Source organism: Microplitis mediator, chromosome 2, assembly GCF_029852145.1.
Source record: "Microplitis mediator isolate UGA2020A chromosome 2, iyMicMedi2.1, whole genome shotgun sequence".
NCBI classification, from domain to species: domain Eukaryota; kingdom Metazoa; phylum Arthropoda; class Insecta; order Hymenoptera; family Braconidae; genus Microplitis; species Microplitis mediator.
In genome coordinates, this window is record NC_079970.1 from 4008839 (window position 1) to 4019775 (window position 10937).

A 10937-nucleotide genomic window follows, 5' to 3' on the forward strand; every position below is an offset into this window, starting at 1 on the left:
TACCACACTCATGATAAACTTGAATTTTCCATCTCTTTCACTCGCTAAATACACATAAACTTTTGTTTTTACTTCTCTACTCATTTTTTATACCTCGCTCTTATTTTATATATTTTTTTATCCTCAATTCACCCGATCCTCACTGTCGTTCTCTCAATTAATACAACAGTCCGCAATAAATTTTAAATAATATCTATTGATTAAATTTTTTTTCTCAGTTATTTTTTATCTCTCTTGTATCATTAATTGCTTTCTTAATTGTTTCGATACTAGGCAACAAAAAATAATTAAAATAAAATAATATTTCGTGATGACTTGACAATAATTTTTTTTTTAATTCCCAGTGATTAAAGACGTCAATAATTGTTAAATTTTTTTCTTCCTTCATTCACGTCTCTATTCTCTCTTTCTCATTATCAGTGTACTGGTTATCTATCGAATAATAATTTTTCTCAAAATTAAAAATTATAAATAATAACAAGCCCTTACTTTTACATTACGTTTCACTCATACGTACTTCAGTACCCATGTGCTCGTTTCTTACATACATGTATACGTCGAACCATATATATATATACTGATGTGTGTAGATATATATATATTTATATACGTATACAGACAACATATACACCCACACTCGTCGTCGATAAATTACTCCACGGGTACACAGTCTCACCCGTCCATGCTCGAGGTCCAGAGTCACGAAGATGAGATGAATCTTGTTGATGATGTGGCCTTGGAGCAGTCGTACTGACTCTATTGTTGCTGATGATCTCAATTATTGTTTATTTGTTCTTCAGGCTCGTATTACAACGCGAGATTTTCTTGTTTTGTGGATGGAACATCTGGAGCCGGTTGACTTTTTTTTTTTACACAAAAACACTACGTCTGTTACGCATTTTTATTTACTTTCACCGTTTTTGTTATTGTTGATAAAAAAAAAAAAAAAAAAAAAAAAAAAAAATTGGAACAAAAAAAATGTAATTTTTTTACTAAAAACCTACAAGCTAAATAAATTTATTTAAAAAATGTTACAGACTGAGATTATTTATCATTGAACTGACAAAAACACGAGTAACATTTTACACGATTCACAAGATTGCTAACACGCTGTCTGTCTGACTTTTCATGTCTGATTCTACTTATCAACAGCACAGTAAAAAGGCGGCGCCACTGTATGGAGGAGAGTTGATGGCAAATGAAAATTTACAATATGGCTGTTAGGCGGGAAAAATTTTCAATTTTTGAATAAGTGGAGAAAAAAATTTTAGTAGAGTAGAGAAGAGAAGAGTAAAGAAAAAAAATGGAATAATCGGAGCATTAAACTTTTGAATTATCTAGAATTATTTATGATTTTTAAGGCGCATAAGGAAATGCACCCAAAGTAATTAATTTATTAATTATTATTATTACTTGCGCGGTAAATTCAAATATTTGAAGAATAAATCATTAAAAATTGGAGAAAAATAAAAATTCGTACGTTGAAATAAAATGGCGGCAGAATATGATAGAAAAATATTTAAAATATTAAAAAAAAAAAACACGCAAGTGTTTGAACAAACCTTGGCGGGGAAATAATATGCAGAAGGGTGTCCTAATACACTTGGAGATTTGAATTAAATTGCTCCAAGTGTATCGCAGCTAAAAAAACGTCACTTAATTGCTATTTCCCACCAGACGATGCCAGATGATTTCGCTCAGGAACTTGGAAGTTATCAGCATCAGCCATCAGCAACACTTTACACTAGCAATGAACACTTAACACTTTACACTAGCACTGAACACTCAATACTTTACACTAGCACTGAACACTCAACACTTTACACCACTACTGAAAAGATAAAGATAAATTTTTACAATCACTGCACAATTTTACATGACGCCACTGCGATACTGTTTCAATTCAAACGTAAAGAACAAAGAAGAATCTGGACTACCACTGAAGTTGTCGATGATACTGACTGCCGCTATTGAACCGCCAGTTGATACCAAGCAATCGACTTTGCGATTCATCGACCGCCCCCACTTTAGCAAAAATTTAAACGTCGAATACAGCGACGCGCAGTAGCGCCAACTTGGCGCGAAATTTCAAAATTGAAATTTAATCATTTTTTTTAAATTTTGTCAAAATTAATTTTACATTCTAAGAAAATAATTTATCAAGTAAGAATATTAAATATAATGAGTGTGAATGTATCAGATATCAGACAAATTTAAAATTATAAATAAATAGAGTAAACAATTAAATAAATATAATTTATAAAAAATGCACTTATCAATTTAAAAATTTTTTAAATGCGCATTTTTTTTAAATTTTATTTTATCAATTACTTACTCTATTTATTAATAATTTTAAATTTGTCTAATGTCTGCTACATTCACACTCATTAAATATATACATTTTTAAATAAATAATTATGATTTTTTGTCACTCAGCTCTACTCCTAAATTACTAACCAATATCGGATCTATTTTGTGTCAACTGTCAACGAATTACAATAGCTACGGTTGGTATTGCTCTAGTCGCTACTAGACCAGCTCTAGAATTTATTTGAACTCCACCATCATCGAAGGGGAGGGGGGGATCCACCTCCAATCCAAACAAAATAAAAACACCTGATCAAATTATTATTAATATAATTATCCTCTTTTATATTTTGTGTTCATTGTAATACAGCTTTTAATTTAATATAATAACAAATTTATACAGGTAATATATTTGTCTTACCATTCATAATAAACTTTTTATTAAATACTATTGAGTAAATACAATTAATTTTATTATTAGACATTTAAATTTGTCAGTAACGAATACAATACTTTGATGACACCTTTTATTGCATCTCATAATTTTAGTAACCATAATTATTTACAACTAATATACATCAAAGATTGTGATATTTCAGATAAAAAATGAATCCATTGATCTTTGATAAGATCGACCGTAAAATAGTCCAAGATCTTTTAGCTTCTGGAGTTGATATCAACACTACTGGTAATTACAGAGAAAATGACAGCTACACAGTTCTACATGCAGCTGTCGATAGTTGTGACCGTGAATTGATTGAATTTATCCTCAGCAATAAAGCAAATATTAATGCTTTGACAAGTAATTATGCTCCTGTTGATTCCGATGATGAATTGGATAGTAAAGATTCAGGAAGGGAAAAAAACAGAAAAACTTACAGTGGTTACTCACCGCTGCATGTTGCTGTCAGGAATGACAGCCTGGAAATTGTAAAGCTGTTATTAAGTAACGGTGCTGATGTTCATGCTAAATTAACTAATTGTCATACTGTTCTTAATGTTGCTATAGAAACAGCAAGTTTGGAACTAATTAAATGTTTACTAGAGTTTGGCGCCGATGTAAATCAAATCAGTGTGCTCAAAGCGGATTCCGATGATGATAATAATGATGATGATGATGACGATATCTTGCCGTCTATTAAACCAAAAAGCTACACACCTCTCCATGTTGCTGCTGAACTTGGACGTTTCGATGTAATAAAAGTTTTAATCAACAATGGAGCTGATCCCAATGCTGAAGCAGTTAATAATCAGTCTGTACTCTATCACGCTGTTTGCGGTGGTAACTATGAAATAGTTGATTATCTATTAGAGCATGGAGCAGATGTAAATCGTAAAAATGATGTCGACATTTATCTTGATACTCCATGTTTGATTTTTGCTATTGAAAAAGATCGATTTGATATTGTTAAACTTCTGGTGAGCTACGGTGCTGATAACAATGATGATGGACAAGCTGTAAGGGCTGCTGTTGAAAAAGGAGACTTTGAAATAGTCAGGTTTTTAATAGACCACAATTTCAAAGTTAATACTTTAAACGCAGAATACGATGACCTGGATAATGTCGCACCTTTATACGCTGCTATTGACGGAGGTAGTTTTAATATGATGGAGTTGTTGCTACTCAACGGTGCAAATATCGATGACGCGAGAACTACAGAAAATATTTTTAATTACCGCGTCGAATATGACACGCCTGTGATGGTTGGAAAGCACGTGCTGAAGACACGGACCCTTAAAGAATACGCGGGTGATCTTGAAAATGTCAATTTCGACGCAAGTAAAGTAGACTTACCACCTCTTCCGTATGATCATGAATGCGAGGATGATGTTATTGATGACAACTTTATTCAAAGAATGTATCGTCAACAGGAGAAAGAATATATCAAAATGTGTGAAAAAGAAATAGAAAAGATGGAAATTGAGTTCATTGGTACGAGTGATGTTTCTTATTATGATTTGTTAAGAAAAAATATACACCAGTTAACAATGTGTGCAAGAAATAATAGTATAAGAGATACAATATTTTCTGATAAGATGGAAGAAAATTTTCCTATCTATGCTGGCATTATTATTAATTGTTTCCAAAAAGGCTTCGTGAGAAAAGAATTACTGGACAAAGTTGAACAATTACTTGCTGATATTTTTTTACAGTTGTCCCGTGAATTTATTGAAGAAATATTTTCCTATCTCAAGAACGAAGATGTGAAACATTTCATAAGATACTTATAACTTTTCCGGTCGAAGCGTTAAAAGTAACAACAACTACCTCAATTACTCTTCAATAATTTTTTAATCAAATATGTTTTTTTTTTAAATATTAAGGTTTCTAATTAAAGAAAATCATTTACTCAATGATGAATGTATATAGGGTAAGAGCACCACAGCCACCTCATGTTAAATTATATCTATATATATTTTGAGCCAATGTTAAAGTAAATGACCGGCTGGCTACTGGTTAGGGGCTGAGTACTGGTGCTCTTACCCTAGTATTCAAATTGAATTGTTTTGAATCATTTTTTCAAATCAGGGATATTATTGTTTTTAATTTTTAAATTTTTTACATTTATGTTATTTTTAACGATGTAATAAATTTTTATTTTTATTCTCATCTGTTATTTTGACGTAATTTTTTTGTTTATTTTTTATAAATGACGTTTCGTAATCATAAACTAATTACATCATTAAATTCTGTAAATTTGTCAATAGTACAAAAATTTATTAATTTATGCAAATAAAAATATATATAAAAATATTAAATATCACATTGTAAAGTGTAATTATTGTTTTTTCTGTCATTTCTCTATGTCTGTCATGATAGAGAAATATGAACAGTTTATAAATCTATCAAAAATATAAATAATATTTTTCTTATTAATACATTCTTTAGTTCATTATAAAAATATTTAACTTCCCTTTTTTTCTAATCTTACCCTCTTTTTATTTTCCAGAGCTGAGCAATTCAAACCGTTCATAAATTTTTTAAAATTTAGCGCGCGAATTTTCAAATAAGTCCGCTTTTGATTTTACGCGCGCAATTTCAAATTTCGCATAATTCCCTGCTTATTATGATAAAAATAATAACAATAATCATAAATTTATAAAATAACATTCAAATGCAACAATAAAAAATAATGACAAGTTGGTTAAATTTAAAAAAGTAAAACCGTAGCTACGTTCACTCATCACTTATGTTCTGCCATGTGATAATCGCATCAGCTTTGAATTTTACTTGTTATTAATATTTAAATAAGTTTTTCTCATAAAAAATCAATTAATCATGTTCTCAAAAAATTTTAAGACTTTAATAAACATACACGAACAATTATCACGTTTAAGATTTCATTCTGCGGCGATAACTCGGCAAGTTAACCTCAAAGTGCTCGCTAGCAAACAATCAAAAATAACAATAAGTTTATATAAAAACAATGTCTTAACACCAGTAGTATATCAGTCGAAAAAATATTCAAATTTATCATCACAGTGCAATGAGACCACCAACGAGCATGACAGTGATGAAGATGAAGTCTACGGAACTGACAAAAGCGAGCGAACCCTCCGGTTAACTGAAAATTTATATGCATATACACTTTTAAAAAATTCTGATAAAATGGGTAATATAATAGTACCTTTATTAATACCAGATGAAGATATACCTGAGGATGTGGTACAAAAAATAATAGAAAAAAACCACGAGGACAGTAGCCCAGCAGAAGTGCTCGAGGATTTCCGGCTCCTGAGTTACCATCGTGGTAAACTTCAAGACGGTGTTCTGAGCCCTGAAAAACACTCGAATATTTTGAATACACTTAAAAAATATCTCGCTGATTTCAGTGACGATCAACTGTGGAATTTACTTCGCTATATTGAGTTATGGTATCCAATGCAACGATCAACCAAGGAACCGTTGCTGATTGAGCTGGAAAAAGCGATGGACCAGGAGTGTCATTTAAGGTCAAATCTTTGGAGTGTTGACGATATAATGAAAACCTGCGATCTCTGGTACCATTTACGCTATGCTCGGCAGTCTCGCTTTGTTAGCAAGTGGGTGAAAAAACTAGGAAAAAGATCTGGTAAACTGAAAGCTGAACATTATTTATATTACATGTTTTTAATTAATATTGCGAGAAAACTGGAGATAAATATGTATGAGTTGGAGTATCGTCTTGAAAAATTTATTGATAAATTCAACGGTAATGAACTTGGAATTGTTGCGATGGGGTTCTTTAAAACACGCACGCCTATTAGAAATCCTGATTTACTGGATAAAATGATTGAAACGAGTGTTAAAGATATGCACGAAATGGGAGAAATTTCTATTGCTGCTGTCATGAAAATCACAAGGTATTTTTTTTTAATTATTAAAGTAAATTCTTTATGGGAAAGCCTCATTCTGAGACGGAGCTGGCAATCAGATATTTTACCCTACTCATTAGTAAGGAATTTTAAATATAATTTATTTTTTACTGAATTTTTTCAGATTAAGCATGGGATTGAACACACTATGGCGATTCAAAAAATTGCTACATGCTTTCCAACCGAGAATAAAAGATATTTCTGTTGGTTGTCTTGTTCATGCAGCTCATGCCGCTGCTACTGTTTTAGTTTACGAAAAAGATATTATCGATGAAATTATAAACAGGTGATTAATTATATTTATTTAAATGGTTATTGATAAAAAATACTAACTAACTATGTTTGTTGAAAATAGTTTCATACCACATTTATCTGCTGCGAGACTTAAAGATTTAGAGAGAATGCTATTTTCTCTAGTGATTTTTAATTACCCGAAAGAACTTCCGCTGTACAATTTAATTATTGATCAACTCAAGGACTTGAGACGCACGAGTGAACTTAAAAAGTATCTTAAATTTTATTATTACTAATATTATACAGGGTAAAAGTAGCATTTGTGGCCACTGCTCCATTTTTGGACATTTGATACTTTATTTTAATTAACAAAAAAAAATTTTAAAGCTTCCATTCTAATGCACGTTAAAAAATTTGAGTGAACGCGGATTAAATCCAAAGAGAATGCGATGCGGATGACTGTTTATTTATTTAATCTCCTCGGAGTTTAATTTACTCCGAATCGGAGTGAATGCGGATTTAAATAAAATCCGTAATCACTCCGAATTCACTCCCGATTTGATACAGTGTAGTGTAATGGAAGTATTTCTGAGAACATTTAAAAAATTAATCATATCATTGCGTATTTTTATAAAACTTCATATTTTTTAATTTTTCAAGTGTCCAAAACTGGCCCTGGGGTGACCAAAAAACGGCACCTTACCCTAGTACCGATAAATTATTAATAAAATATTTTCTATTGCATAGATTCCCCCGTAGTTTGACAGTATCGTTGATGTATTTATCACAAGCAGATATATATCCACTTGAATTAATTTCAATTGTACTGAGTCCAAAATTTTTGAAAGAAGTTTATAATAATAATGCATTTAGGATTGGTCGTGAGTGTTTAATTATAAATGAAGGTCTCAAAATTGAAGTGCCAGATTACAAGGGTCCATTTTTACCTGAAAAAATTTCAAAATATTTGACTACGGTAATCATAATCTATTATAAATTTCATTGTTAAAGTTTCACTTTTTATTAAAATATTTATAATAATAATAATATTTAATTTACAGAGATACAGTGCGTCGATTCTAGACGTCGAAGATCCAACAGAAAAAGTTCAGTCATACCAAAAATTTATTTTTGAATTCGTGAGTCTCCTAAAGGAAGTTATTGGCTCGAAAGACTTCCTCGTAGAGCAAACGTTACCCCACTTTCAACGAGCCGATATCATAATGTGCATCGACGATCAAAATAATATCGTATCACCAGCTTCATATTTTCCAAAATCCGAAGTAGGCAGCATAAAATACGCGCCAAAAGAGCCAGTTAATTTAAAATGGTTGGCTATTGTTCTCGCCTCAAGCAATCACACTTTCCGCAACACCAATGACCCATGCGGAACAATGCAAGCCAAGTTAAGACAACTCAGAAGAATTGGCTACACTCCAGTAATGGTAATTATTTAAATATTAATTGTTATTTACTTAAATAAGTCAACAGCTCATACTTATATTTATATTTTTATTATTCTCAGGTACCTTATAATACGTGGTACGGTAAATTGAAGTCATTAGATGCGAAGAAAAATTATATAAGAGAGTGTTTATTACAACATGGTGTTAATAAAATATCAACATCATAAATTTATGTCTAAATAACGCATGTATAAATGTATTATCATTTTAAAACCTTAATCTTTGACTTTGTGAAATAGATAGTGATAATGTTTTTATAATAATAATTATCTATAAATGCTAGGAAGACATTGTATTGTTGAACGTTCGTTTTTATATATAGTAGAGGTATTTGTTTTTTTTTTTTTTTATTTCTCATTTTAAGTAGAGTTATTTGATTTCTTTTTTTTATTTTAATAAAAATAAATAATAAAAAAAAATAGCAGTAACTACATAGTCTTAGTGTTAATCGAGAAGTGAATGTAGTGTTTTTTTTGTGTATTCATATGTCACAAAAAGAGTTGCAGTTGCTGGTACTGTTCGTACGAGAGTTGGTTTTAGGCCGTTGTAAAGCGCTGATATGCCTTCATTCCGGACTATTTCTTTCATTATACTCAATGCTGGTTCATTTAAATTTTGTACCTAAAAAAAATTAGTTCAAGTATTATACTTAATTGATTTCCATGAGTGATATCACCAGCAAACTTACTTGAATGCGGCTTTTAACAACGTCAGCAGGAAAAATAACCAGCCAAAGTACTGTCCCACCAACGGCACCAGCAGCCATCGTCTTTAGAGCACCGATTTCATCACGACTCTGTCCCGGTTTAGCTAAAAATCCTCTTGTGAGTTCATACCCACCGAAGAAAAAAAAGTAACCGGGCATTTCTCTTGCTATTGTTGATGAAAGTCCTCGGAATAGTCCCAATATTCCATTTTCATTTAGAATTGATTTAGTTAATGTCCAAGGCCCAATGTGACGCTTAAAATAATTTAAAAAAACAATTCAATGAGACTTTATTATATAAAATTGTTATTTATTTGATAATTATAATCTAATTAAAACTTACTGTCACAATACCCTGCTGTGACTGGACTTCTCTCATAGCTTGCAGCCGACATTTAACGAGCTCAGTTGGACAGAGTGTTAAAGAAGAAAAAAATGCAGCGAAAAAACCAGCACAGGCATTATCAAAAGAATTCAAACTTTTGATATCCGGTTTTCCTACAATTATAATTGAATGATAAAATAAAAAATGACTATCTACTCAATCAATAATCACTACTCTACCAGTAAGTCGTGCTATAGCCGTCTGGCAACCGCCATAAGCAGCAAATAATACTGAGTTTTCAGCAACATTTGCCACAATTGCTGGAACTGTTCCTGCATACAATCCTCTAGCAAGACCATCAGCTTTGAATGTCTTTGTGAAACAATCGACCATGCCCTTATACATATCAGGGAATGTTTGCATTTTAACTTTGACAGTATCCAGAGGCTGCCCTACATAAACCAATGCAATTCCACCTGTACAAAGTAATTTTTTTTACATTATATCATTATCTAATAAGTGAAAACAATTATTAATCTTATGATAAAATGATAACATCTATTGGAAGACTGATAAAGAATTTAATTATCACTACACATTAAAGTATCGATATAATTTGATACATTAAATAATAAATTGATAATTTAAATATTTAAATATTACCCAAAGACCCGGCAGTAAAATCAATGAATCCTGTCTTGAGGTGTTGAAATTTATTTGTTTGAAATCCGAGCGGTTCTAAAGCCATTTTGTACAGTAATTACTATTTACTTATTATTATTTAATTAATTTAATAATTTAGTATATAAATTTGTCGGCTTATATTCAAATAATTTGGGTAGAAGTAACCGAGCTCTGATTGCTAAATGATCTACTGTCCGGGCAAAGAATCTAAGAATCTCCAGATTACATCAGAACACATGGACACATGGTACACATACCCCCACCATCAGTTAAACTTTCACATCGTGGATCATCGTAATACGACACAAAGTTCCTAGATTATAGTTAATTATTAATACTTGTTTTTATTATTAACAGTACATTAAACAATAAAACAATTTTTTTTAATTTACTCAGCGCATGCGCATCAGCTAAATCACTTATTTGGGAAAAATGAAAATATTTTTTTAACAAATTAAAATATAAATATTTATCTTTTTTCTTATTAATTAAATTACTTCACATTCAAATAATTAAAAATAAAATACATATTAATGTTATTAATTAATGAGTGTGAATGTAGCTGACAGCTGGCAATTTATTAATTTTTGAATAAATAAATAAAATGTAAGTACAAAAATTTTAAAATACGTATTCAAATCAATGAAAAATTAGTACGCGCATTTTTTTAAATTTAATTAGTTTATTTATTTTCTTTAAAATTTAAAAATCGTCACATGTCTGCTACATTCACACTCATTATTAATTAAACGGTTTTTAAATATGAAAAATTAAAAATTTTGACGTGTGTTAACTTACTAGTAGTTATGAGTGTGAATGTAGCTGACAAGTATCAATTTTTTAAATTTTTGAATAAATA

At 30.6% G+C, this 10937-nt stretch overlaps 3 protein-coding genes across 3 annotated transcripts; 2 read left to right on the top strand and 1 right to left on the bottom strand.

Moving 5' to 3' along the window:
• Positions 1–2913: 2913 nt before the first annotated feature.
• LOC130664160 (putative ankyrin repeat protein RF_0381) lies at positions 2914–4539 on the top strand. Its single transcript, XM_057463965.1, has one exon. It carries the CDS (start codon positions 2914–2916, stop codon positions 4537–4539), a length of 1626 nt encoding a protein of 541 aa, XP_057319948.1.
• A 932-nt stretch (positions 4540–5471) lies between these two features.
• Positions 5472–8785, top strand: LOC130663164 (FAST kinase domain-containing protein 5, mitochondrial). The gene is made up of 6 exons (XM_057462273.1): positions 5472–6651; positions 6788–6949; positions 7019–7168; positions 7645–7873; positions 7959–8342; positions 8423–8785. Exons 1-6 carry the CDS (start codon positions 5588–5590, stop codon positions 8528–8530), a joined length of 2097 nt encoding a protein of 698 aa, XP_057318256.1. The 5' UTR covers positions 5472–5587; the 3' UTR covers positions 8531–8785.
• Positions 8474–10365, bottom strand: LOC130663165 (mitochondrial ornithine transporter 1). The gene is made up of 5 exons (XM_057462274.1): positions 10058–10365; positions 9634–9870; positions 9413–9567; positions 9052–9324; positions 8474–8984 (listed from the first exon to the last, which is right to left on the bottom strand). Exons 1-5 carry the CDS (start codon positions 10140–10142, stop codon positions 8808–8810), a joined length of 927 nt encoding a protein of 308 aa, XP_057318257.1. The 5' UTR covers positions 10143–10365; the 3' UTR covers positions 8474–8807.
• Between the last annotated feature and the right edge of the window lie 572 nt (positions 10366–10937).

What these genes read in the sequence shown, in the direction of transcription:
- LOC130664160 (XM_057463965.1), top strand. Translation starts at nt 2,914, where the DNA reads ATGAATCCATTGATCTTTGATAAGATCGACCGTAAAATAGTCCAAGAT.
- LOC130663164 (XM_057462273.1), top strand. Translation starts at nt 5,588, where the DNA reads ATGTTCTCAAAAAATTTTAAGACTTTAATAAACATACACGAACAATTA. An exon ending in TTTCAAAATATTTGACTACG is followed by an intron (nt 7,874 to 7,958) that starts GTAATCATAATC and finishes TTTAATTTACAG; the next exon opens with AGATACAGTGCGTCGATTCT. An exon ending in TTGGCTACACTCCAGTAATG is followed by an intron (nt 8,343 to 8,422) that starts GTAATTATTTAA and finishes TATTATTCTCAG; the next exon opens with GTACCTTATAATACGTGGTA.
- LOC130663165 (XM_057462274.1), bottom strand. Translation starts at nt 10,142, where the DNA reads ATGGCTTTAGAACCGCTCGGATTTCAAACAAATAAATTTCAACACCTC. An exon ending in TTTTACTGCCGGGTCTTTGG is followed by an intron (nt 9,871 to 10,057) that starts GTAATATTTAAA and finishes TACTTTGTACAG; the next exon opens with GTGGAATTGCATTGGTTTAT. An exon ending in GGCTATAGCACGACTTACTG is followed by an intron (nt 9,568 to 9,633) that starts GTAGAGTAGTGA and finishes TTATAATTGTAG; the next exon opens with GAAAACCGGATATCAAAAGT.